General features: G+C 68.5%; 1 protein-coding gene across 5 annotated transcripts in view; it reads left to right on the top strand.

The window, feature by feature from the left end:
* The window catches only part of HUWE1 (HECT, UBA and WWE domain containing E3 ubiquitin protein ligase 1), a 54,080-nt gene extending 31,296 nt beyond the window's left edge, over positions 1-22,784 (top strand). For 3 of the 5 annotated variants that reach the window (XM_067552108.1, XM_067552105.1, XM_067552104.1), the window contains 52 exons: positions 98-328; positions 620-742; positions 848-943; positions 1,034-1,303; positions 1,536-1,688; positions 2,468-2,595; positions 2,926-3,007; positions 3,282-3,458; positions 3,547-3,706; positions 3,822-4,180; positions 4,471-4,666; positions 4,807-4,974; positions 5,081-5,226; positions 5,451-5,517; positions 5,819-6,033; positions 6,143-6,354; positions 6,952-7,134; positions 7,387-7,553; positions 7,957-8,102; positions 8,192-8,267; positions 8,742-8,840; positions 9,003-9,136; positions 9,416-9,587; positions 9,888-10,116; positions 10,590-10,768; positions 10,871-10,960; positions 11,039-11,193; positions 11,457-11,502; positions 12,331-12,564; positions 12,691-12,946; positions 13,081-13,214; positions 13,374-13,591; positions 13,804-14,092; positions 14,184-14,286; positions 14,725-15,277; positions 15,395-15,827; positions 16,067-16,182; positions 16,271-16,427; positions 16,619-16,751; positions 16,826-17,028; positions 17,568-17,695; positions 18,857-18,953; positions 19,255-19,404; positions 19,521-19,766; positions 19,953-20,070; positions 20,284-20,424; positions 20,663-20,950; positions 21,035-21,140; positions 21,240-21,357; positions 21,643-21,824; positions 22,002-22,192; positions 22,458-22,784. In XM_067552108.1, the coding sequence (XP_067408209.1) occupies positions 98-328; positions 620-742; positions 848-943; positions 1,034-1,303; positions 1,536-1,688; positions 2,468-2,595; positions 2,926-3,007; positions 3,282-3,458; positions 3,547-3,706; positions 3,822-4,180; positions 4,471-4,666; positions 4,807-4,974; positions 5,081-5,226; positions 5,451-5,517; positions 5,819-6,033; positions 6,143-6,354; positions 6,952-7,134; positions 7,387-7,553; positions 7,957-8,102; positions 8,192-8,267; positions 8,742-8,840; positions 9,003-9,136; positions 9,416-9,587; positions 9,888-10,116; positions 10,590-10,768; positions 10,871-10,960; positions 11,039-11,193; positions 11,457-11,502; positions 12,331-12,564; positions 12,691-12,946; positions 13,081-13,214; positions 13,374-13,591; positions 13,804-14,092; positions 14,184-14,286; positions 14,725-15,277; positions 15,395-15,827; positions 16,067-16,182; positions 16,271-16,427; positions 16,619-16,751; positions 16,826-17,028; positions 17,568-17,695; positions 18,857-18,953; positions 19,255-19,404; positions 19,521-19,766; positions 19,953-20,070; positions 20,284-20,424; positions 20,663-20,950; positions 21,035-21,140; positions 21,240-21,357; positions 21,643-21,824; positions 22,002-22,192; positions 22,458-22,560 (9,156 nt within the window). In that variant the 3' untranslated portion in view covers positions 22,561-22,784. The remainder of the gene's footprint in view (positions 1-97; positions 329-619; positions 743-847; positions 944-1,033; positions 1,304-1,535; positions 1,689-2,467; positions 2,596-2,925; positions 3,008-3,281; positions 3,459-3,546; positions 3,707-3,821; positions 4,181-4,470; positions 4,667-4,806; positions 4,975-5,080; positions 5,227-5,450; positions 5,518-5,818; positions 6,034-6,142; positions 6,355-6,951; positions 7,135-7,386; positions 7,554-7,956; positions 8,103-8,191; positions 8,268-8,741; positions 8,841-9,002; positions 9,137-9,415; positions 9,588-9,887; positions 10,117-10,589; positions 10,769-10,870; positions 10,961-11,038; positions 11,194-11,456; positions 11,503-12,330; positions 12,565-12,690; positions 12,947-13,080; positions 13,215-13,373; positions 13,592-13,803; positions 14,093-14,183; positions 14,287-14,724; positions 15,278-15,394; positions 15,828-16,066; positions 16,183-16,270; positions 16,428-16,618; positions 16,752-16,825; positions 17,029-17,567; positions 17,696-18,856; positions 18,954-19,254; positions 19,405-19,520; positions 19,767-19,952; positions 20,071-20,283; positions 20,425-20,662; positions 20,951-21,034; positions 21,141-21,239; positions 21,358-21,642; positions 21,825-22,001; positions 22,193-22,457) is intronic. The other 2 variants (XM_067552106.1, XM_067552107.1) reach the window with 2 other exon arrangements.
* Positions 22,785-25,453: the final 2,669 nt, after the last annotated feature.

Genomic DNA, 25,453 nt, shown 5'->3' with positions numbered 1-25,453 from the left:
CGCTGCCACCAGGGGGGCCGGCTTGTGGGGCTGGGGGGACGTTCCATGGCCCGCACCAGCCGGGGGGGGCACTAACCCCTCTGCCCCCGTGCCCCAGGCGGCCTTCACCTGCATCAAGAACCTGTGGAACCGCAAGCCCCTGAAGGTGTACGGGGGGCGCATGGCCGAGTCCATGCTGGCCATCCTGTGCCACATCCTGCGTGGCGAGCCCCTCATCCGCGAGCGGCTGGGCAAGGAGAAGGAGGGGGCGCGCGGTGAGGAGGAGGCGGGGCAGGAGGAGGGCGGGGCCCGGCGCGAGCCCCAAGTCAACCAGCAGCAGCTGCAGCAGGTAGGGAGCCAGGACGCCTGGGTTCTCTGCTGGCTCTGGGAGGGGTGTGGGGTCTGGTGGGTTTCAGCTGGAGGGGGGCAGGGTGCCCGGATGCCTGGGTTCTCTGCTGGCTCTGGGAGGGGTGTGGGGTCTGGTGGGTTTCAGCTGGAGCGGGGCAGGGTGCCCGGACGCCTGGGTTCTCTGCTGGCTCTGGGAGGGGAGTGGGATTTGGTGGGTTGGAGCCAGGGGGCAGGTGCCCGGACGCCTGGGTTCTCTCCCTGCCCTCGGCTGAGCCTGGCCTCCCTCTCCCAGCTGATGGACATGGGTTTCACGCGGGAGCACGCCATGGAGGCTCTGCTGAACACCAGCACCATGGAGCAGGCCACGGAGTACCTCCTGACCCACCCGCCGCCCCTCATGGGTGGGGTCGTACGGGTAAGCACCCCACGGCCCCAGCCCTGCCCCTCGCGGGCCCGGCCCCGGCTCCCTCTGGGGCTGGCTGGGCCCTGCCCCTCACCTGCCCTGTCGGCTTGGCTGCAGGACCTGAGCATGTCGGAGGAGGATCAGATGATGCGAGCCATCGCCATGTCGCTGGGCCAGGACATCCCCATGGAGCAGCGGGCCGAGTCCCCGGAGGTAACGGTCCCGCCCGCAGAGCTGGGGGGGGGAGAGATCCGGGGGCTGCGGGTCGAGAGTGAGGGTCTCACCCCGTGGCCGCCCGCACAGGCGGCAGCCTGCCGGAAGGAGGAGGAGGAGCGCAAGGCGCGGGAGAAGCAGGAGGAGGAAGAAGCCAAGTGCCTGGAGAAGTTCGAGGACGCGGAGCCGCTGGAGCCGGGCGAGCTGCACAGCTTCACGGACGCCATGCTGCCCGGCTGCTCCCAGCTGCTGGACGAGCTGCCCGACACCGTCTACCGCGTCTGCGACCTCATCATGACGGCCGTCAAGCGCAACGGCGCCCTCTACCGCGACACCATCCTCAAGCAGGTGGTCAAGCAGGTGAGGAGCCCCGCCCCCTTGAGGGTGGCCCCGCCCCCTTGAGGGTGGCCCCGCCCCCTTGAGGGTGGCCCCGCCCCCTTGAGGGTGAGGGTGGCCCCGCCCCCGTGAGGGTGGCCCCGCCCCCTGGCGCACTGCACTCAGTTGTCCTGGTGTGACCTGGAGGCAGCTGGACTCAGCGGAGTGGGGGCCAGCCCTGGGGGGCCAGGGTCTGACGCTCGCCGTGTCCCCCCAGGTGTGGGAAGCGGCCGACGTGCTCATCAAGGCGGCTCTGCCCCTCACCACCAGCGACACCAAGACAGTCTCGGAGTGGATCAGCCAGATGGCCACCCTGCCCCAGGCCGCCAACCTGGCCACCCGCATCCTGCTGCTCACTCTGCTCTTCGAGGTGAGGCCGCCAGGCCGGGGGAGAACCCAGGAGTCCTGGCCCCCAGCCCCACGTTCCTGCAGAGCTGGGACAGAACCCGCAGCAGGACTCGTCTCCTCCAGCAGGGGGGCGCAGGGACAGACAGACGCACACCCCGTCTCTGTCGCAGGCCCCAGGATCGGTGCCACTCCCGCAGAGGAAGCCCCCCCCACCCTCAAAGGAGGGGGGTCTCCCTTTTTCCAGGGCTGGCCCTGCAGCCTCTTCTCTCTCCACCCCCACCCCGGGAGTTCTGCCCCACTGCGCCAGACCCCTGGGGGAGGCAGGGACACTCACCCAGCCAGGCCGTGACACCAAGCGCGGCTCGTTCTTTAGCCCCTGGCCGTGGCACGGAAGCCCGTGGAGTAGCACGACCAGTCGCCCAGGGAGACCCTCCAACAACCGCCTTAGCCCCCCTCCTGCCGCACTGCGTGCCTAGCTTCCCCCCTCCGAGGTGGGGGCTGGGTGTCGTCCCCTCGGGGTCTCCCCTGAGACAGGGTGGCCTTGGCCAGTCCTTGGCTGTGACCCCTTGAGGCTCAGCCAGCTGGGGGCTGCCCCCCCTCCCCCGCGTCTCCTCCCCCGCCCCAAGTGCCAGCTTCGTCCTCGCCCCTACTGGCAGCCGTGCAGAATGTCAGGGAAACTGAGGCATGCCTGGGCATCCTAAATGCAGCGCAGCCCATTCCGAGCAGGGCTCGTCACGCCAGCGGGGGGGGGGGCGGCGCATGCTGCCCCCCTGCCCCACAGCTCCTGTGTGCCCCCTGCAGGAGCTGAAGCTGCCGTGCGCCCGCGTGGTGGAGTCGAGCGGCGTCCTCAACGTGCTGATCAAGCTGCTGGAGGTGGTGCAGCCCTGCCTCCAAGCTGCCAAGGAGCAGAAGGAGGTGCAGACCCCCAAGTAAGGCCCATGGGGTGCCCTTGCCCCCTCCATCTGGGGCAAATGGGGACGCGCTCCCCATGGGAATGTACCAGGCCTTGTCACGGGGTGTGGCTCAGACCCTGTGAACCTACCGCCTGGAGGGGAAAGGCCCCGTTCCCTGCCCCCCTCAGCTGCTGGTCCCCTGCCCTGCGGCCACATGGCAGCCGGTACCCGCTGCAGGGGATACGGGCCTGTTCCCTGCCCCACTGAGCCGGCCGGTCGCCCTCCGGGGCTGGATCGGAGCCGGCGCCCTAGCTCAGTGTCCCCGTTCCTCGTGCATTGGACTGACCGCCCCCCTCCCCGCCACAGGTGGATCACCCCAGTGCTGCTGCTCATTGACTTCTACGAGAAGACGGCCATCTCCTCCAAGAGGAGAGCCCAGATGAACAAGGTACCGGCCCTACCCACGGGGATCTGTGCCCCCTTCACCCCCCTCTGCTCGGCCACTGTGCAGAGGGGCCAGGAGAGTCCTAGGGGAAAAGGCTCGGGGGGGATCTGGCTGGGGGGAGCACGGGTCTGGAGGGCCAGCATGGGGAGGGCAGGCCAGGGGGTCGGGAGACGCGGGCGGTTGGGGGAACCCAAGCTGTGGTGGGGCGGCGGGGCCCTGGGCTGCCCTAGATCAGCCAGGCTCTCAGAACCGCTGGGTTCTCTGCCCCCTGCCCCAGTATCTCCAGGCCAACGGCAACAACTGGCGCTGGTTTGACGACCGCTCCGGCCGCTGGTGCAGCTACAGCGCCAGCAACAACAGCACCATCGACGCCGCCTGGAAGGCGGGCGAGACCAGCGTGCGCTTCACGGCCGGCCGCCGGCGCTACACCGTGCAGTTCACCACCATGGTGCAGGTACGGAGCCAGCGCCCCGCCCGGCTGGGGATCCCGCACCCTGCGGATCTGAACCGGGCACAGGCTGACCCTCCCCTTCCCCTCCCAGGTGAACGAGGAGACGGGCAACCGGCGGCCGGTGATGCTGACGCTGCTGCGGGTGCCCCGGCTCGGGAAGGGGGCCAAGGAGGGCAGCGGGCAGGAGCTGGAGAAGACCCTAGAGGAGGCCAAAGAAACAGAAGGCAAAGCCAAGGAAGAGAAGGCAAATGGTACGGGCCGGGACTTCCTTCCCCTGGGCTAGCCGGGGTTGCGGGTCGGGGTGAGGGTCGCTGGGGGGCATGCAGAGCCTGGGGCTGGGCTAGCAATGTGCTGTGCCCCCCACAGAGGCCCCGGTGCCCGCAGAGCCCCTGCCCCCCGAGAAGGAGGCGTCCCCCGAGGAGCCAAAGGCGGCGGAGATCCTGATCCAGGGGCTGACGGAGGAGATGGTGACGGTGCTGATCCGGGCCTGTGTCAGCATGCTGGGGGTGCCGGTGGACCCCGACACGCTGCACGCCACCCTGCGCCTCTGCCTGCGCCTGACGCGCCACCACAAGTACGCCCTGATGTTCGCCGAGCTGCGCAGCACCCGCCTGGTCCTCAGCCTGACGCAGAGCTCGGGCTTCAACGGCTTCACGCCCCTCGTCACCCTGCTCCTGCGCCACGTCATCGAGGACCCCTGCACCCTGCGCCACACCATGGAGAAGGTGGGTGCTGCAGGCCCCGCCCCTTGGCCCCAGACCCCTATGCCGTACCATGGAGAAGGGGGGTGCTGTAGGCCCCGCCCCTTGGCCCCAGGCCCTGCCCCCAGACTGCTATGTTGTATCATGGAGAAGGTGGGTGCTGCAGGCCCAGGCCCCGCCCCCAGACCCCTATGCCGTACCATGGAGAAGGTGGGTGCTGCAGGTCCTGCCCTCTGGCCCTAGGCCCCGCGCCTGCCCCCCCTGCCAGGGGGAAGGCGGGTGCCGTCACCTCTCGGTCCCTGTGCCCCCTGCAGGTCGTGCGTTCGGCGGCCACCAGCGGCGCGGGCAGCACCACCTCCGGGGTGGTGTCGGGCAGCCTGGGCTCCCGCGAGATCAACTACATCCTGCGCGTGCTGGGCCCGGCCGCCTGCCGCAACCCCGAGATCTTCACCGAGGTGGCCAACAGCTGCATCCGCATCGCTCTGCCCGCCCCCCGCGGCTCGGGCACCGGTAAGTGGGGCCAGGACTCCTGGCTTCTCTCTCTGACGCTGGGAGAGGATCGGAGTCAGGTGGTTGGGGGGAAGGCGAGGGGGGGCTCGGCACCCGGACTCCTGGGTTCTATTTTGCTTCCCCCTCTTGCCCCTTGGGAGCATCGGACGACGAGTTCGAGAACCTGCGGATCAAGGGCCCCAACGCGGTGCAGCTGGTGAAGACGACGCCGGTGAAGCCCTCGGCCCTGCCTGTCATCCCCGACACCATCAAGGAGGTGATCTACGACATGCTGAACGCCCTGGCCGCCTACCATGCCCCCGACGAAGGTACCTGCTCCCCTCCCCCCCCCTCCGGGCTCGGGCACCCGCCCTGCCAGTCCCGCTGGGCCGGGGCACCCACCTAGCGTGCAGCTGACCCCCCCGCTTTCCGCAGCCGAGAAGAGCGAGGCCAAGGCAGGCACGGCCAGCCAGGAGGTGAGCCAGCTGCTGTCGGACGTGGGCGACGACGTGTACCAGCAGTACCGCTCCCTCACCCGCCAGGGCAGCGACTTCGACTCGCAGACCGGCTTCGCCATCAACGTGAGTCCGGGGGCGGCGCCGGAACGTGGGGGGCAGGCGAGGGGCTGCGGGACAGGTCTGGGGCTAAGGGGCGGGGGCGGCAGCTGCGCGGGAAGGCGGAAGGGTTGGGGGGCCTGGGAGCAGATGGGAAGGGAGGGCTGAGATGTATGGGGGGGTGCGGAAAGCCAGGGGGGCTGGGGCCGGGGCAACGTCGCGCTGACAGCTTCTCTCCTCTCCTTTCCCAGGCCCAGGTGTTCGGTGCCGACGGAGCAGCTGCCGAGACGCCGCCATCCGGGACGCCCCAAGGAGAGGGTAACCCTGACTTCCTGGGCGGGGGTGGCGGGGGGGCAGCTCTCCCTGTACCCCACTGCTGCCTGGGGTCCCCAGCACTGCCCCCAGCTACCGCAGGGTGTCCCGAGGACCCTCTCTGCTGCCCCCCTGACAACTGGCACTGGGCTCCCCCGGGATCTCCCTCTGCTGTCCCCCCAACAATTGGCCTTAGGGACCCTGTCTGCTGTCCCCCGACAGCTGGCAAAAGATCCCTGCTGGCACCGAGTTCCCTGGGGCCCCCTTTCTGACCCCCCCACTTAACCCACGTCCCCACCCCCCCCAGCCTCTACCCCCGAGGAGTCGCGGGAGGGCCGGAAGGACAAGGAGGGCGACAAGGCGGCGGAGGAGAGCAAGCAGAAGGCCAAGGGCAGCAAGCCGCTCATGCCCACCTCCACCATCCTGCGCCTGCTGGCCGAGCTGGTGCGCTCCTACGTGGGCATCGCCGCCCTCATCGCCAACTACAGCTACACCGTGGGCCAGTCCGAGCTCATCAAGGAGGTGAGAGGCAGCTCGGACGCCTGGCTTCCGTCCCTGGCTCCGGGAGGGCAGCGGGGGGGCCTCTGGGGCGTTGCGGGGGGCCCACTCACCCCTCCCCGTGTCCTGGCAGGACTGCAGCGTGCTGGCCTTTGTCCTGGACCACCTGCTGCCCCACACCCAGAACGCCGAGGACAAAGACACCCCGGCGCTGGCCCGCCTCTTCCTCGCCAGCCTGGCCGCAGCGGGCAGCGGCACGGACGCGCAGGTGGCGCTGGTCAACGAGGTGAAGGCTGCCTTGGGCCGGGCGCTGGCCATGGCGGAGAGCACGGAGAAGCACGCGAGGTGAGGGGGGCTGCGAGTCCTGGCTTCTCTCCCCAGCTCCGGACAGGAGTGGGGGCTAGTGGTTAGAGGGGGGGCTGGGAGCCAGGACTCCTGAGTTCGCCCCAGCTCTGAGGGGGGAGTGGGGTCTAAGGGCTTCTCCTGGGGTGACGCGATGGTGAACCCAGGTGACGTTTCTAGCTTTTGGGGGGAAACGCTTGAAAAGGCGCCACTGCCGGAGCCTGCAGGGAGCCTGAGCCGGTTGCAACCCCTGGAGCGCCGCTGCCAGAGGGTGCACAGAGCTGGGGGGGGCTGCCTCCATGCAGCTCAAATGGGGGTTAGCTCTGGTGGGTTGGGCCTTTGCCAACCACCCCCACTTGTGTGGTAGGAGAAGAGCAGAGTCATCCCGTTCCCCCCCCTTGACTGTTGGGTGGGACATATCAGGGTATCCCACTGCTGACACCAGGGTCCCTGTCGGGGGCAGCGTCCTGCTCCTGCACTGATGCATGTGTGTGTCGGGGGGATCCCACTGCTGATGCTGGTGCCTCTTGGCACGGGGGGCTCCCTGTGTGGCAGAGACGCGACGCGCTGCTGAACCCCCCACCCCATCTCCCCCTCCAGGCTGCAGGCCGTGATGTGCATCATCAGCACCATCATGGAGTCCTGCCCCTCCACGTCCAGCTTCTACAGCAGCGCGGCCGCCAAGACGCAGCACAACGGCATGAACAACATCATCCGCCTCTTCCTCAAGAAGGGGCTGGTCAGCGATCTGGCCCGGGTGCCCCACAGCCTTGACCTGTCCAGGTGCGGGCCCAGGACGCCCGGCTGGGGAGTGGGGGCCAGTGGTTAGAGCGGGGATTTGGGGAAGGGGAGCCGGGAGCCCGGACGCCTGGCTTCTCTCCCTGGCTCTGGTGGGGCTGGCGGGTTAGAGCAGCACCAGGCCACCTGGGTGGGGAGTGGGGGCTAGTGGTTAGAGCGGGGCTGGGGGGTGGGGAGGCCGGCAGCCTGGCTTCTCTCCCCGGCTCCGGGGGTGCTGATGGAGACTCTGCCCCGCAGCCCCAACATGGCCAACACGGTGAACGCGGCGCTGAAGCCCCTGGAGACGCTGTCGCGCATCGTCAACCAGCCCAGCAGCCTCTTCGGCGGCAAGAGCACGGCCAGCAAAAGCAAGGCCGAAGGGCCGGGCGCCGGGCGGGACGCCAACAGCAACCAGCCGGATGTGGGTAGGTGGGGCCTGCCCGTGGCCCCCCGCCACTGGGATCTCCCCTCCTGCTCCGCCCCCCCCCCCCCCGGGATCTCCCCTCCTGCTTCCACCCCTCTCCTCCCCCCCCCCCCCCCGTCGGGATCTCCCCTCCTGCTCCGCCCCCCCCCCCCCCCCGGGGATCTCCCCTCCTGCTTCCACCCCTCTCCTCCCCCCCCCCCCGTCGGGATCTCCCCTCCTGCTCCGCCCCCCCCCCCCCCGGGATCTCCCCTCCTGCTTCCACCCCTCCCCCCCCCCGATCTATCTTCCCCACTGCTGGAATCCCCCAGTCATGTCTCTTCCCCCCCCCCCCCCCCCCCGTGACTGCGCCCCATCCCTGCTGGGCGGGGGCCTTGGGCCGCACCCTGACCGCGCTCTGCCCCCAGGGGAGCCGGGCGAGGCGGGCGCCCACGAGGAGGACCAGGACGCGGGCCCGGCGGAGGTGGCGGACGGCGACATGGACGGGGAGGCGGAGGGCGACGCGGTGGTGATCGCCGGGCAGCCCGAGGTGCTCAGCACCCAGGAGATGCAGGTGAGGGGCCGGCCGGCTGGGGGAGGGCGGGCAAGGCTGGGGCGTCCTGTCTGCCCTGCCCCCCGCTCACCACCCCTCTGCCCCCGCAGGTGGAGAACGAGCTGGAGGACTTGATAGACGAGCTTCTGGAGAGGGACGGCGGCACCGGGAACAGCACCATCATCGGTGAGGGTGGGGGGTGCCGGGGGGGCGCCTGGGTCACGGCCTTTGGGAGAACTGGGGGCTGTTGGGGCACAACCCGGACTCCTGGGTTCTCTCCCCTGCTCTGGGAGGGGAGTGGAGGCTAGTGGTTAGAGCGCGGGGGGGGGGAGACGACTGGGGGCCCGGACTCCTGGGTTCTCTCCCCGGCTCCCTGGGCAGGTGATGGGTCCTGCCCTTAGTTCAGCTTGTCAGGTTTGGCTCTGTGCAGTTTCTGGCACATGGGGTGGGGGGGCCCCATCTCGGTCAGTGGCGGGGCCGGGGCCAGGGGCCCCTGCTCCTGGGGGGGGGAGGAGGGCCTGTGATTGGGGGGTCTGGATCGGGCCTGGGGGGTTCTCCGTTGCGTGTCCCCCCCCCCTTTCAGCAGGCACTGCCCCTGTTGGCGGGTGCCACATGCAGCCCCCACTTGGTCCCCCTGCTCACCCCTCCCCTCCCCCGCAGTGAGCCGCAGTGGGGAGGAAGACGCCCCAGAGGACGTGCTGATGGACGAGGCGCCCTCCAACCTGAGCCAGGCCTCCACGCTCCAGGCCAACCGGGAAGGTAAGGGGTAACCAGCCGGGCGGAGGCCTGGGTCCTCTCTCCAACTCTGGGAGGGGGGGCAGGGGGCTGGGAGCTCGGACGCCTGGGTCCCTCGCTGGGGCTGTGGGAGGGTCAGGGGCTCTGGTGGCTGGAGCTGAGCCGTGGCCCCCGTTCCGCCCCCAGATTCGATGAACATCCTGGACCCAGAGGACGAGGAGGAGCACACGCAGGAGGAAGACAGCAGCGTCAGCAACGAGGATGAGGATGACAGCCAGGACGAGGAGGAGGAGGAAGAGGAGGAAGACGAGGACGATCAAGTGAGGCAGGGGTCTCCAGGAGGGGAGCGGGGGGCTGGGAGCCAGGACTCCTGGGTTCTCTCCCGGCCTTGACGGGAGTGGGGGCTAGTGGGTAGAGCGGGGCGGGGCTGGGAGCCAGGACTCCGGGGTTCTCTCCCGGCCCTGACGGGAGTGGGGGCTAGTGGTTAGAGCAGGGCGGGGCTGGGAGCCAGGACTCCGGGGTTCTGTCCCGGCCCCGGGAAGGCAGTGGGGGCTAGTGGCTGGAGCAGGGGCTGGGGTAAGCAGGCTGGCCTCCCGCAGGATGACGAGGAAGGCGAGGAGGGCGAGGAGGAAGAGGAGGATGACGATGGCTCAGAGATGGAGCTGGACGAGGATTACCCCGACATGAACGCCTCGCCCCTGGTGCGCTTCGAGCGCTTCGACCGCGAGGACGACCTCATCATCGAGTTCGACAACATGTTCTCCAGCGCCAGTAAGGGGGCAGCGGGGGGGCTGCCATCCCTGCGGGGCACCCGGGGGGCAGGACACCCGGGGGGGCAGGACACCTGGGTTCTCTGCCCCAGGTGCAGGACGGGGAAAAGGAGAGGGCGGACAGGGAGGATTCCCGGGTTGGCCCCGGCGTTGGGTGGGGCTCAGCCCCCCGAGCTCCCGGGCGCATTGGCACCCTCCAGCGGGCAGAGGAGTGGGCTGCTGTCCGTGGCCCTGGGCTAGCCCAGCCCGGATCCGGCTCGCCCAGGGGAGCCGCTAACCTGTCTTCTCTCCCCCCTCCCAGCGGATATTCCCCCCTCCCCGGGGAACATCCCTGCCACCCACCCGCTCATGGTGCGGCACGCGGACCACGGCTCCCTGACCCTCGGCAGCGGCTCCTCCACCACCCGCCTGGCCCAGGGCATTGGGCGCAGCCAGCGGACGCTGCGCCAGCTGACGGCCAACACGGGCCACACCATCCACGTGCATTACCCCGGCACGCGGCAGCCCAACCCCCCCCTCATCCTGCAGAGGTGAGACGCGCTCGCTCCCGCCCAGCCCTGCTCCCGGAGGAGGCCGCACCAGCTGTCCCTGGGCAGCGTTGTGTGTGGCTGTTCCCCAGCGTCCCCGCCCCAGCGGTGGCTGCATCTCAGCATCAGGCGAGCCCTTCCCATGTGGCGTTTTGTGTGCAGCTGTTCCCCACCTGCCTCCCCCCCCCCCCCAGGCTGCATCTCGGCACGGGGGGAGCACTCCCCTTGTGGTGGTGTGCGGCTGTTCCCCACCTGCCCCACTCTAGGAGGAGGCTGCATCTTGTCACAAGGCGAGCCCTCTGTGTTGTGTTATGTGCGGCTGTTCCTCAGCTGCCCCGCCCCAGAGGTGGCTGCATCTCAGTGTCAGGCGAGCTGTCCCCATCCAGCATTGGTGCGGCTGTTCCCCAGCTGCCCCGCCCCAGAGGTGGCTGCATCTCGCGGCAGGGAAGCATCCTAACCCCTCTGGCCCCCCTCAGGTTGCTGGGTCCCTCAGCCGCAGCTGACATCCTGCAGCTGAGCAGCAGCCTCCCCCTGCAGAGCCGGGGCCGCGCCCGCCTCCTGGTGGGCAATGACGACGTGCACATCATCGCCCGCTCCGACGACGAGCTGCTGGACGACTTCTTCCACGACCAGAGCACGGCCACCAGCCAGGCCGGTGGGTGCCGGAGGGCGCGACAGCCCTGGGGTGGGGACTGGCTGGCTCTGGGGGGTGGGGACCGGCAGGCCCGGCTCCTTACCCTCCATCTTCCCTCTGCAGGAACCCTGTCCAGCATCCCAACCGCCCTGACACGCTGGACTGAGGAGTGCAAGGTGCTGGACGCAGAGAGCATGCATGACTGCGTCTCAGGTGAGCCTCCCTCCTGGCCCGGCCCAGCCCCGCCGGCCCAGCCCCAGGCCCCCTAACCCCGGTTCTCTGCCCCTGCAGTGGTGAAGGTTCCCATCATTAACCACTTGGAAGCGCTGCGGGACGAGGAGCTGGAGGAGCGCCGGGAGAAGCGACGCAAGCAGCTGGCGGAGGAGGAGGCCAAAGCCACGGACAAAGCCAAGGAGGAGAAGGACGGCAAGGAGCAAAGCGCCCAGGTGGGGAGCTGGAGCTGTGTGCCTGGCCCTTTAAGGCTTAAAGGGCCGGCAGGACACTAGAAGCAGTCCCAACTGCCCCCCCCACTCTCCCTGTGGGTTCATGAGAGCCCTGCTCTTCCCCCAGGGCTGGGCTCAGACCCCACGCGCTCATTGCATCCGTGGCGGTGGCTAGAGCACGGTGCTACCCTGGAGCTGGCCCCTGGAGGGGAGGGGCCCCGAGCCCCATTCTCCTGGCTCCATTCTGTCCCTCTTTTGCTTTCCAGGGGGCTGTGCCCAAATCTAACGTGGCCAGTGACCAGAACCTCTCAGGTAACCGCCCGCCCCCCAGCTCCGCCCGTGCCCCGTTTCCCCCTCCGTCCCAGGCCGGGCCCAGCCGCGCCCCCAAGGCCCTGGGGGATGAGGTAGTAGATTGTATAGTTTTAGGGTCACACCCGTCTCGGAGATAACTATACAGTCTACTGTCTTTCCCGCGGGGTCGCCCTCAGCGCTGCGCGCAGAAGCCAGGAACCGCCGTCTGTCCCCGGTTCGGGGGGTGGGGAGGAGCCGGGACGCCTGGGTTCTCTCCCCGGCTCTGGGAGGGAAGTGGGGAGCGCAGGGGGTCCTGCCCCCTTCCTCACAGTCGGGGGGGAGGGCTCCGAGGACTGCGAAACGAGCTGTCTTCTCTGTCTGTGCGATGGGGGGGCCCCCGCCATGTCGGTGCGGGAGAGATGGGGGGGGGGGCAGTGAGGGGGGACCCAGCCCCGCCCCCGCCGGGGTGAGGTAGTACGTTGTATTGTTGTGGGGTCAGGATTCGCGCCCCAAGTCCGAGATAACGATACAACTTACTACTTTCCCCAGCGCCGGGCCCTCGCAGCAGGAGACGCCTAGTGGGCCGGGTGGCAGGACGCCTGGGTTCTCTCCCTGGCTCGGGGGCGCGGCGGGGGAAGGCGGCATTGGGATGCAGGACTCCTGGGTTCTCTAGCGGGGGGGGGGGTGCTGGGAGCCAGGATGCCTGGGTTCCATCCCAGCCGTGGCTGGGTAGCATGGGCCCAGGAGGGGATCGGGCCGGGGGGGGTGTTGAGTGGGGAGGGGCCCACGTGGCTCCATCTCTACATCAGCTGCCCGCTCTCAGCTGCCATCCCTCCCTCCCTGCCCCAGATGCAGCCGGCCCACCCTCCGCCGAGGGCCCCTCCGCCGGCCCTAGCCAGACGCTGGTCACCCTGGAGACCCCGCAGCTGGCCGCGGCAGGCGGGGAGCTGCCCCCGGCGCTTGCCGGGCAGCCTGGCGCCGAGGCCTTGCGCCAGCCGCTGGAGCAGGAGGACTCGGGGCCAGGCAGGCCCGGGGCCGACGCGGAGGCCACCCAGATGGAGCTGTCACCTGCCCCCACCATCAGTAAGTGGGGTTGGGGGGGGGGGGCTGGGAGCTGGGACTCCTGGCAGTGCCACTGACTGACCTTGGAAGGCTCCCTTCCCCCGCTCTGCCTCAGTTTCCCATGTGGCTCCCCTGTTTCTCCCCCAGCCTCGCTGTCCCCAGAGCGGGCGGAGGACTCGGACGCCCTGACGGCTGTGAGCAGTCAGCTGGAGGGCTCGCCCATGGACACCAGCAGCCTGGCCTCCTGCAACCTGGAGGAGGGCGGTGGGGAGGGCGCCGTGCCCAGTGGGGTGGAACCGCCCCCTGCCCGCAGCGCCCCCGGGGCAGAGCCAGCCCCACAGCGCCCAGAGGGCCAGGCCAGCAGCGACAGCCTGGCCGAGGCCAGCCAGCAAGGGGAAGATAGGTATGGAGCTTCTTGGGGCGGGGGGATCTGGGCGTGGGGCAGGAGAGCCAGGATCTGTCTTGGGGAGGGACACATTAAGAAGGGGGGGGGGGATCGGGCTCCCATTCTCACCCCATGGCTCCCATCCCCCCCAGCTCGCCCCCCGCCTCATCCTCCGAGAGCTCGTCCACCAGGGACTCGGCCGTGGCCATCTCCGGAGCCGACTCCCGGGGCATCCTGGAAGAGCCGCTGCCCTCCACCAGCAGCGAAGAGGAGGACCCGCTCGCAGGTACCGGGTGCAGAGGGGGTGGGTAACAAGTGGCGACGCTCTAGCGTGGCTGTGGGGGGCGCTCTCCCTCCCTCCCTGTGCGGTGTTGTGTGTGGCTGTTGCCCCAGCTGTCCCACCCCAGAGCTTGCTGCATCTTCTGCTGAGACCGTCTCCTTTCAGGGATAAACCTCCCTGAGGGCGTGGACCCCTCCTTCCTGGCGGCCCTGCCCGACGACATCCGCTGTGAGGTGCTGCAGAACCAGCTGGGCATCCGGCCGCCGGCCCGGCCCCCCCCCACCGCCGTTGCCACCCCCACCCCTCCCGTGGTGAGCAACCCCGGGGTGACCGAGGTCAGCCCCGAGTTCCTGGCCGCCCTGCCCCCGGCCATCCAGGAGGAGGTAGGTGCTGCTCTGGGGGGGGGCGGAGTCCCAGGTGGGGGCAGTGGGGGATGGGCTGGTTCTCTAGGGGAGGGGGGCTGAATGTGGATGTGTCTGGGGGGCGGGACTACATCCCTGGGGGTGGGGGATAGGGGTGGGCAGGCTATGGAATTGGGGACAGGGTGTGTTTGGGGCGGGGTCCCTGCCCCCCCCCAGTGACCCATCGCCCCCAGGTGCTGGCGCAGCAGCGGGTGGAGCAGCAGCGGCGGGAGCTGGCGCAGGGCACCAGCTCGGACACGCCCATGGACCCGGTGACCTTCATCCAGACGCTGCCCTCGGAGCTGCGGCGCTCGGTGCTGGAGGACATGGAGGACAGCGTGCTGGCCGTCATGCCGCCCGACATCGCCGCCGAGGCCCAGGCGCTGCGCCGCGAGCAGGAGGCGCGGCAGCGCCAGCTCATGCACGAGCGGCTCTTCGGCCACTCCAGCACCTCCGCGCTCTCGGCCATCCTGCGCAGCCCGGGTATGGTGTGCGCCCCCCCCCCCCCGGCCTGCGCGCCCCCCCTGCACCCTGGCCCCCCACTCATCTCTCCTCTCCCCTCCTCTCCCCGCAGCCTTCACCAGCCGGCTGAGCGGGAACCGCGGGGTGCAGTACACGCGCCTGGCCGTGCAGAGGGGGGGCACCTTCCACATGGGCGGCAGCAGCAGCCACAGCAGGTACCTGTCCCGGCCGGACGGGGGGGGCTCGGTTAAGTCCCCTCCACTGAGGAGAGGCGAGAGGCCTTTTGCCCGGCGCTCTCCTGGCTCTGGGCGGGGAGTGGGGTCTAGTGGTTACAGCAGGGGAGCCAGGATGCCTGGGTTCCTGCCCTGGCTCCGGTGGGGGCTGGAGGGTTAGAGCTTCGCCAGGACGCCTGGGTCCTCTCTCCCCCCCGGCTGTGGGGAGGGGGGGCTGGGAGCCAGGACGCCTGGGTTCTACCCCTGGGTTTGGGGGTGGGGGGAACAATATCTAGTGGTTAGAGCAGGTGGGGGCTGGGAGGCAAGACGCCAGCTCTGGGAGGGGAGTGAGGTCTAGTGGTTAGAGCGGGGGAGGATGAGAGCCGGGATGCCCGGGTTCCCCTCCCACATTGACGCCCGCCCCTCCCTCCCCGCGCCCAGGCCGTCGGGCAGCGCCGTGGACAGCCTCCTGCGCCAGCGGGGCCGCCTGCTGCTGGACCACGAGGCGCTGTCCTGCCTGCTGGTGCTGCTCTTCGTGGACGAGCCCAAGCTGAACACCAGCCGGCTGCACCGGGTGCTCCGCAACCTCTGCTACCACGCGCAGACCCGGGCCTGGGTCATCCGCAGCCTGCTGTCCATCCTGCAGCGCAGCAGCGAGAGCGAGCTCTGCCTCGAGACCCCCAAGGGGCCGGCGGGCGGGCCCGACGAGCGAGGCAAGCGGGGGGCCAAGGCCGGCCCCCCCGAGGGCCGCCCCCTGGAGCTGCTGCACAAGATGGAGTCCAAGAGCTCGGGCCAGCTCTCCTGGCTCTCCGTCTCCATGGACGCCGCCCTGGGCTGCCGCACCAACATCTTCCAGATCCAGCGGGCCGGCGGGCGCAAGCACACCGAGAAGCACGCCGCCTCCGCCGCCGCCGGCTCCGCCGTGCACATCCACCCGCAGGCCGCCCCCGTGGTGTGCCGCCACGTGCTGGACACGCTCATCCAGCTGGCCAAGGTGAGCGGGGCGCCGGGGGCCGCTCTCCCCTGCCGGTGGCTCCCACGCGGCGTTGTGTGCGGCTGTGCCCCGCCCCAGAGCTGGCCGCATCTCGCCCACTCTCCCCTGTCTTTCCAGGTGTTCCCCAGCCACTTCACGCAGCAGCGGCCCAAGGAAGGCCCCTGCGAGGGCGAGCGGGGCCCCCGCCAGTCGGGCAGCCCGGGCCAGGCCGGCAGCATCTCCACCGACTTCTGGGACTTGCTGGTCAAACTGGACAACATGAACGTGAGCCGCAAGGGCAAGAACTCGGTCAAGTCGGCGCCGGTCAGCCTGGGGGCCGAGGGCGAGAGCGCCCCCTACAGCCTGGAGGCCTCGCCCCTGGGCCAGCTCATGAACATGCTCTCGCACCCGGTCATCCGGCGCAGCTCCCTGCTCACCGAGAAGCTGCTGCGCCTGCTCTCCCTCATCTCCATCGCCCTGCCCGAGAACAAGGCGCCGGACGGGCCGGGCGCCCCCCCCGCCGCGCCCGCCACCGCCGCCGTGCCCGCCGCCCCCACCCCCACGGCGCCAGGTGAGGGGCGGCCCGCCCCCGGGGGAACGGAGGGGGGGTGGGCTGATGCCCCAGGAACTTATGGGTCGCAGGGGCTGGCGTCTTCCCACTCCCTGGGGCTTCCAGGGTTGAGAAGTTGTGGGGGAGCCTGGCACTGCCCCTGGGTGGTCTAGGGGAGTAGGGCACGGAGTCCCCCCACGTCCCCGCTAGATCCTGCCGGGCGTGGGGGGCCCCGCTAACCCCACGGCCTCTCTCCGCAGCTCCCGCCAAGGGCAGCAAGTCTCCGGCCAAGGCGAGCGACGGGGGTGGCGGCGGGACAGACAGCAAGACGGTGGCGTCGGGCCTGACGGAAAACCAGCTGCAGCTGTCGGTGGAGGTGAGAGCCGGGCCGCAGCCGGTGGGGGCGGGGGGAACCCGGTGCCCTCGCCGCCTCCCCCCCCGCTGACCCTGTGCGCCTCCCCCAGGTGCTGACGTCGCACTCCTGCTCGGAGGAGGGGCTGGAGGACGCGGCCAATGTCTTGCTGCAGCTGTCGCGGGGCGACTCGCCCACCCGGGACACGGTGCTGCGGCTGCTGCTCAGCGGCGCCCGCCAGCTGGGCTACATGCTCTGCAAGCAGATCGGTAATGGGGCGGGGCCAGTGGGGGGCCAGTGGGGATGGGGCGGGGCCTGGGGTGCGGGTGGGGGCAGGTGGGTGCTGAGGGGTGTGGGTGTGGGAGGGGCGGGGCCAGCAGGGCAGGGCTGGGGTGAGGTGTGGAGGCTGTGAAGCCAAGCCCCGCCCCTCCCTCTCCTGACCCCGCCCCTCCCCGCCCAGGCACGCTGCTGGCGGAGCTGCGGGAGTACAACCTGGAGCAGCAGCGGCGGGCGCAGTGCGAGCTGCTGTCCCCCGACGGGCTCCCCGACGAGCAGCCGCAGGCCACCAAGCTGAAGGGCAAGATGCAGAGCAGGTGAGCGACCCCCCCGACCCCCCTCCCCCCGATCTTCCTCCCCCCGGCCGCCCCGCTAAGCCCTGCCCCCGCAGGTTCGACACGGCGGAGAACGTGGTGATCGTGGCCTCCCAGAAGCGGCCCCTGGGCGGGCGGGAGCTGCAGCTGCCCTCCATGGCCATGCTGACCTCCAAGACCTCCACCCAGAAGTTCTTCCTCCGCGTGCTGCAGGTCATCATCCAGCTGCGCGACGACACGCGCCGCGCCAACAAGAAGGCCAAGCAGCCGGGCCGGCTAGGTAGGGGGGCCGGGCGCGAGAGCCTGGCCTGTGGGCCCCGGCGGGAGTCTGGGCCGGGCGGCAGGAGATCTGGGGCATCGGGGCCATAGGGGGGCCGGGCAGAGCGGAGCAGGGGATGTCTGGGCTGGAGGAGGACCAGGCAGAACGGAGCAGGGGGTGTTGGGGCCGGGCGGCAGGAGATCTGGGGCATCGGGGCCATAGGGGGGCCGGGCAGAGCGGAGCAGGGGATGTCGGGGCCGGAGGAGGGCGGCTAGAGCGCGAGGGCTGGAGGGGGACCAGGCAGAGCGGAGCAGGGGGTGTTGGGGCTGGGCGGCAGGAGATCTGGGGCGTCGGGGCCATAGGAGGGCCGGGCAGAGCGGAGCAGGGGGTGTTGGGGCCGGGCGGCAGGAGACCTGGGGCGTCGGGGGGCCGGAGGGCGGAGCAGGGGGTGTTGGGGCGGAGCGGCAGGAGACCTGGGGCGTGGGGGCCGGAGGGCTGGGCGGAGCGCAGCAGGGGGCGTGGGGGCCGCGGGCTGACGGCGGGCGCGTCTCTCCCGGCAGGTGGCTCCGGGCTGGGCTCAGCTAGCAGCATCCAGGCCGCTGTCCGGCAGCTGGAGGCTGAAGCTGACGCCATTATACAAATGGTACGTGAGGGGCAGCGGGCGCGGCGGCAGCAGCAAGCAGCAACGGTTAGCATGGGGCCTGTGGCGCTTGGGGGCCACCCCCTCGGTTGGGTCCCCCCCCCCCCCCCGGCACGATGGGCTGGGAGCCGGGGCTCCTGGGTTCTCTCCCGGGCTGTGAGAGGGGAGGGGGGCTAGAGCAGGGGGGCAGGACTCCTGGGTTCTCTCCCTGGCTCAGGGGGGGAGGCCAGGCTGTTAGGGCCCCCACGGGAGCCTTTTCTGTCCCCGCTGCCTGTCAGGTCCCAGCCCTTAGCAGCGCCGTCCTGCCGGCCCGGCCTCGCCTGCTCCGTACGGGGCATCACCAGGCACGGGCCAACCTGTGAGCCCCCGGCACCCCCCATTCCCCCCGACGCGCCCGTCCCTGCCCTTGGAGCCCCTGCGAGCGAAACCCAGGAGCCGTTCGCCCACCGGGGGGCCAAGAGTCCCCGAGACCGATCCCCCCGCCCCCTGGCGCCGGCGGCGATCCCCCCCTTGCAGCGCGGCACCGGGGATCCTCTCGGGGGGCGAGGCACCTGTCGGCGAGGGCGTGACCGCGTGGGTACCCACCTGCCTCCCGCCGGGCTAGGGAGCCGTTTGGTGCCCCCCCAGCACCCCCGTTCAGTGACACTTTCTGCAGCCGTGAGCCACAGGAGAACTCGGGGCCCCCCCACACCCTGCCGGTTAGAGCGGGGAGGGGGGTCTGGGAGCCAGGACTCCTGGGTTCTCTCCCCTGGCTCGGGGCAGGGAGGGGGGTCTAGTGGTTAGAGCAGACACCTAATGGCTCCCAGCCCAGGGCCCCCCCACTTCACAGGCCCTGGGGAGGGTGGGAATCCCCAGCCCCACAACGTTCTGTTCCCCCCTCCCCTGAAAAAAAGCCTTCTGGAAAGCGCCCCCCCTGCATGACCCATCCGGCTGCCGTGGGGCTGTGCTATCGCTGATCCCTGCATGTCCTGCTTGGGGCTGCCCCCACCCCCGATACCAGGAGTGTGTGGGGCGGTGGGGGGGGGGGGGCAGGGGGAGGACACACCCTGCCCATCATCCCTTGCAAGATCTGCTTGTGTGTGTGAGAGCTGCATGGGGGGGCCGGGGGAGGAACCGAACTATCCCCCCCGCCGGCCTCTGCTGGGGTGAGAGTCCCTCCGTGCCCCGAGCCCCTGGCCCCCGCCCTAACCCTCCCCTTGTCCCGCCCAGTCCGAGTCGAGCCAATCAGAAGGGTCCGTTCGGAGGGACGAGTCGCCCATGGACGTCGATCAGCCCTCGCCGGTCACACAGGATGCCCAAGCGGTTGGTGAGTGGCCCTTGCCTGGCCCTGAGATTCAGCCAGCTCTGGGGCGGGGCAGCCAGAGAACAGCCACATAGAACGCTGCATGGAGATTCCTCGCCCGGTGCTGAGATGCAGCCACCTCTGGGGCGGGGCAGCTGGGGAATGGCAGCACATAACGCTGCATGGAGATTCCTCGCCCGGTGCTGAGATGCAGCCACCTCTGGGGCGGGGCAGCTGGGGAACGGCCGTGTACATAGCTCAGCCAGCGCTGGGACGGGCTCTCTAGCGTCAGGGACCCTGGCGTGAGCCTCCTGCCCCCTTGCAGGTTCTGAAGCCTCCCAGCCCAGCGAGAAGGACGAGCGGCCCCCGGACCTGCCCCTCCTGAGTGAGCAGCTGAACCTGGACGAGCTCTGGGCCATGCTGGGCGAGTGCTTGAAGGAGCTGGAGGAGTCCCACGACCAGCACGCAGTGCTAGGTACAGGGCGGGACGGGGGGGCCCCAGTGCCCCCCGATCTCCCCCTCTCCCCTCCCTGCACTGCTGTGCCAGCCGTGGGGTGGGGGCACCCAGATCTGACCCTCTCCCACCCACAGTGCTGCAGCCGGCCGTGGAAGCCTTCTTCCTGGTGCACGCCACGGAACGGGAGAGCAAGCCCCCGGTGCGGGACACCCGCGAGAGCCAGCTGGCCCACATCAAGGACGAGCCCCCGCCCCTCTCGCCCGCCCCCCTGACGCCCGCCACCCCCTCCTCGCTGGACCCCTTCTTCTCCCGCGAGCCCTCCTCCATGCACATCTCCTCCAGCCTGCCCCCCGACACCCAGAAGTTCCTGCGCTTCGCAGGTGAGGGCGATTGGGAGGAAAGCGGGTTCTGGTGTGGGGGGAAAGGGTGGGGGATGGGGGGCCCAGGCGTCAGGCCCAGTATTGGGAAGAATTGGTGGGTTTGGCGGGATGGGGGGCGGTAGGGGGGTTTTTCAGGCCGGAGCAGGGAGTAACACCCCGCCCCCCCCCCCCCCCATGTACCCCCAGAGACCCACCGGACGGTGCTGAACCAGATCCTGCGCCAGTCCACCACCCACCTGGCCGACGGGCCCTTCGCTGTCCTGGTCGACTACATCCGCGTGCTGGACTTCGACGTCAAACGAAAGTAGGGCGGGGCCTCGGGCAGAGGGGGCGGGGCTTGTCTAGGGACCGCTCCCTGCTCACCAACCATCTGGGTGGGGGCGGGGGCACGTCCAGTGGTAGGGCGTTCCCAGGCACTGAGGACCCCCCCCTCCCCAGGAACTATGTCTAGAGGGCGGGGGGCGGGTCCAGTGACGGGGGGTTCCCCAGGTGCTGATCCCCCTCCCCCGCCCCCCAGGTACTTCCGGCAGGAGCTGGAGCGGCTGGACGAGGGGCTGCGCAAGGAGGACATGGCCGTGCACGTGCGCCGCGACCACGTCTTCGAGGACTCGTACCGCGAGCTGCACCGCAAGTCGCCCGAGGAGATGAAGAACCGACTGTGAGCGGGGGCGGGGGGCGGGTGATGGGGGCTGGCACATGGCTCTCTGGTGCCCCCCCCCGGACTTCCATGATGGAGGGTTGAGGTGTGGCCCATGGGGCCCTAATCCACCCTACCCTACCCTGCCCCAGCTACATGGTGTTGGAGGGCGAGGTAGGGCAGGAGGCGGGGCTAGGCGTGGGGCGGGGCCGGAGGCGTGGCTGCCTGGCCCCGCCCCTAACCCCGCCCCCTTCCGCAGGTACATCGTGTTCGAGGGCGAGGAGGGGCAGGACGCGGGGGGGCTGCTGCGCGAGTGGTACATGATCATCTCGCGGGAGATGTTCAACCCCATGTACGCCCTGTTCCGCACCTCGCCCGGCGACCGCGTCACCTACACCATCAACCCCTCCTCGCACTGCAACCCCAACCACCTCAGCTACTTCAAGTTCGTGGGGCGCGTGGTGGCCAAGGCCGTCTACGACAACCGCCTGCTGGAGTGCTACTTCACCCGCTCCTTCTACAAGCACATCCTGGGCAAGTCCGTCAGGTGAGCCGGGCCGGGCCGGGCCGGGGGGTGCAGCTCTCCCCGGGGAGCCCCGTTGAGCCCCACTCACCCCGCTCCCGCCCCCAGGTACACGGACATGGAGAGCGAGGATTACCACTTCTACCAGGGGCTGGTGTACCTGCTGGAGAACGACGTCTCCACGCTGGGCTACGACCTCACCTTCAGCACCGAGGTAGCGGGCGCCAGGCCGCACGGGAGGCGGGGGCGGGTCCGGCTGGGGGGGGGGGGGGGGGATTGAGCCCCTCCCTCACCCACCTCCTTTGCCCCCCAGGTGCAGGAATTCGGGGTGTGCGAAGTGCGGGATCTCAAGCCCAACGGGGCCAACATCCTGGTGACGGAGGAGAACAAGAAGGAATACGTGCACCTGGTCTGCCAGATGAGGATGACAGGTAGGCGGCTGGGGGGGAGCCCGGGTTTCTGTAGGACCTACGCAAAAACAACATCCAGAGCATCCCAGCGAGGCTGGGCTGTAAATAGAGCTGAGCAGGGCACCTGGGTTCTGTCCCTGGCTTGGTGAGGGGAGTGGGGTCTAGTGGTTAGAGCAGGGCTGGGCGCCTGGGCTCCGTCTGTGATGTGCTGAGCCTCTGGACAAGTCGGGTTCCCCCCAGTGAAGTGTGGCTGGTGGGTTCCCCCCCGGCGGGGTGTCACTGACTCATCATCGCCCCGCCCCCCAGGAGCCATCCGCAAGCAGCTGGCCGCCTTCCTGGAGGGCTTCTACGAGATCATCCCCAAGCGCCTCATCTCCATCTTCACGGAGCAGGAGCTGGAGCTGCTCATCTCGGGCCTGCCCACCATCGACATCGACGACCTCAAGTCGAACACCGAGTACCACAAGTACCAGTCCAACTCCATCCAGGTGAGGGGCCGCCCCAGAGCTGGCTGCGTCTCTGCGCTGGGCAGCGTTATGTGTGGCTGTTCCCCACCTGCCCTGCCCCGCCCCAGAGCTGGCTGCATGTCGGCGCTGGGTGCTCATCCCCAGGTGGCGTTACGTGTGGCTGTTCCCTGCTCTGACCCGCTCCCCCTGCCCCGGCAGATCCAGTGGTTCTGGCGAGCCCTGCGCTCCTTCGACCAGGCCGACCGAGCCAAGTTCTTGCAGTTCGTGACGGGCACCTCCAAGGTCCCCCTGCAGGGCTTCGCCGCCCTGGAGGGCATGAACGGCATCCAGAAATTCCAGATCCACCGAGACGACCGCTCCACCGACAGATTGCCTTCTGCTCACACGTGGTGAGGGGCAGGGCCGGGGGGCCCCGAACCAGGGGAGTGGGGGGCTGGCTTCCTCCATGGACAGGGACCCGCACACCCAGGGCAGGATGTCTCCGGGAGGGGGAGGGGGGTGCAAGCTGCAGTCACTCATCTCCTGGGTATAGGGGTGGGGTGGGACCCGTCTGAGCCCCGGGAGGGGGTGGGGGCGGGATTGGGTCCTGCGATGGGGGGCCCAGTTGGCCTCCTGCCCCCCCTCCCCTGACCGATTTCTCCCCCCGCCCCCTAGTTTCAACCAGCTGGACCTCCCGGCCTACGAGAGCTACGAGAAGCTGCGTCACATGCTGCTGCTGGCCATCCAGGAGTGCTCCGAGGGCTTCGGCCTGGCCTGAGCGGCGGGGGGGGGCGCCCCGCCTCCGTGGCTATTTTTGTACTGAGGCAGACTCGGGGGAAGGAGGGGGTGTGCAGGTGTGAGCGGGGGGCCGGGGTTTAGCGGATCTCCCCCCCCCTCCCTTTCCAAGGCAGCGGCGGCGCCCCCCGCCGGAGTGCGAGCGCCCCCGTGCCGGGGGGCGGCGAGGAGACAAATGATGATATATATAAATATATATATATATTTTTTTTGGTTTAGTTGCATTTCTTAAGTTGTGTCTGGAATGTGTTGACGTGAGCCGGACACACGAGGCGACGACCGCTCAGCTTTGGTTTCTCCATCCTCCCTTCCCCCGCCCCCCCCGGCCTCCACCGCTTTGGGCCCCTGTCCAGCGGGAGGGGACAACGCGGGGGGGGAATTCTCTGAGGTTTAAAACAAAACAAAAAAAACTCTCCCCAAAAGACAAAAAAGACAAAAAAAAGGTAAAAAATAAAAGCGCACTCTTGGTAAGAAAGCCGGGCTGCTGCATGTTCCTCCGGCGCCGACGGGGCTGGGGGCGGATACTCGTAGGTTCCAAGGCCGTGGGATCCAGGCCAGAGAAGGGCCCCCGAGGGCGAGTCCATTAGAAACGCATCTCGGCTGGGGGGAGGAGGGGGGAATGGCCGGCGCTGGAGACTCCCCCGCGCCCCTCAGGCGACGTCCCAGCCACTGGCTCCCGTGCGCCCGTCCCCGGCTGGACTGAGGGCGTGTGGGGATCACGTCGCCCCTTCGCCTTCTCTTCCTGCAGCCCAATCGGCCGCGCTCCCCGAGTCCCTCGCTCTCGGGCCGGGTTTCCTACCCTTCTTCCTTGAACTGCGGGCGCCAGGATCCCAGCTGCGGTCGCGCCAGGGCCAGAGCTGGCGGTGAAATCACCTCTCTGCTCCTGCTCCAGGTTCCCCGCTTGATACGCCCCGGGCCCTGGTGTCGCGGGGGGGCTTCTGCTCTGCTGATCCTCTCCCCCGGCCCCTGACTTTATCCGAGTCGCTGCTCCCCGGCAGAGCGTACGGCCGGCGTTTTGTTCCCAGCTGGATACGTTCCCCGTGAGCCGTGTCAAAACACCGTGTGCCCAATTTACCCCCTCGCGCCGCAGCTGTGCCCCGTCCCACCCTCCCGGTGCTTGTGTCATCCGCAAACTTTATCAGCGCGGGTTTTGTTTTCTGCCAGGTCATTGATAACGAGTATTACGTAGCGGCGGGCCAAGAACCGATCCCACGGGAACCAGCCCTTTGCTGCCGATTCCCTCTGTTACGTTTTAAGACCTCTCGGGTTAGCCCGTTTTTAACTTGTTTAACGTGGGCCATGCGCGTTTTCCAGCGTCGGAGGTTTTGAATGAAGATGTCGTGCGGCACCAACTCAACACGCCTCGCCGCTGTCACCGCGGTTACCTTCATCGCCCAAACTTGTCATCTCTTCAGCCAGCTAGATCAAGTTAGACAGGATCTAATGGTGATAAACCCACATTGATTAGCATTCATTTACCCTCCTTTATTTCTTTAATAATCCAGTCCTGGACCAACTGCTCCAGTGTCTTGCCCAGGATTGATGTCAGGCTGAGGCCTATGATCACCTGGGTCCCTGTTTCCCTCTTTAAACATTGGCACAACATCAGCTTTTCTCCAGTCTTCTGGACCGTTCCCCACCCACCAAGCCTTACTGGAAATCAGCGTTAATGGCCCTGCCCACTCCTCGGCCAGCTCTTTTAAAACTCTTAGATGCAAGTTACCTGAAACTGCTGATTTAAAAATGTCTAATGTTAGTAGCTTCTGCTTACCATCTTCTAGAGCAACTCGGGGCATGGAGAGTTAGTCTCATCAGCGGATGAGAGTACCATCTGTCCCAGATACAACAGAAATATTTATTGATCACGGCTTCCTTTTCTGCCTGAATGTCAGTAATTCTACCATTTCCATCTTGTACTGAATCAGCCCCATTCTCAGGATTCCTTTGGTTCCTAATATACATGAAACACGCTGCCTTCTCCTTAATTCTGCTGGCCACAGATTTCTCCTTCTGTGTCCCTTAGCTTCCCTCATCAATTTTCTGTAATTCATGACTTCTGATTATAGTCATGGCTGTCACCTTGCCTTTCTTCCTTGTGTTATATACATGGCTCCCCTCTAGCCCAGCTCAGGTTTTTCAGGGGCAGGGCCTTTCTCAGGCTGGAGTTGTGTCACTTGGAGTAACTAGGCTGGTTTTCTTAACTCTGGTTCGACTCTTCAGCCCGGCTGCCTGGCCTTAGCCCCGTTTTCGACGATGGGAAAGCAGCAGGTGGTGCTGGCGCTGGGCTGTCTGCGGGGAAGTGTCATGATCCCGGCTAGCGAAGTGACTATTAACTTTTAGAGTGGGGGCCGGCTCAGGCAAGGGAGTTGCCAGACTCCCTGTCCCATGGTGGCTACAGCCCCTTGGGGGGTAAGACGTGGCCACCCGTGCTGCTGAGATGTTCCCAGCAGGTTTTTCTGCTGTCAGCAGGAGAGCTCCAGGGTGTCGCCCACAGGGCTGGCCCTGGGCTCAGGGAGCTGGTTTTCCCTGCACAGCGAGAGAAGCGGGTTGTGCTTGACGGAGAGGTGAGGGGCTGTAGCCCACCGACCGCTCCCCCAGCTTGCACCTGCGCCAGCCCCTTCACCGCCGGCCCTCTGCCCTGCTGCCTCTGCCCGCTCCATCCTTCCTCGGGCTTAGAACGGCCTGGCTTTTTTAACCTGGCTGCAAGACGGTTCACACCGCAGCCATTCCCCGGCCGTGTCCCTTACCCCTAATGCTAGCAGCAGGCTCAGGCCAAGTCCAGCGTTTCCTCTGGGGGGGCTTTGATAAAAACCCCTCCGGTTTGTGCTAAGGGTGGGGAGGGGCTAGAGTGGGGTCAGCCCCAAGGAGCGAGGGCA

Source organism: Emydura macquarii, unplaced genomic scaffold, assembly GCF_026122565.2.
Source record: "Emydura macquarii macquarii isolate MOO-44397 ecotype Brisbane River unplaced genomic scaffold, CSIRO-AGI_Emac_v2 contig_1386, whole genome shotgun sequence".
Lineage (NCBI taxonomy): Eukaryota > Metazoa > Chordata > Testudines > Chelidae > Emydura > Emydura macquarii.
Note: the sequence above shows the minus strand (reverse complement) of the source record. Positions and strands in the feature narration are given on the sequence as shown.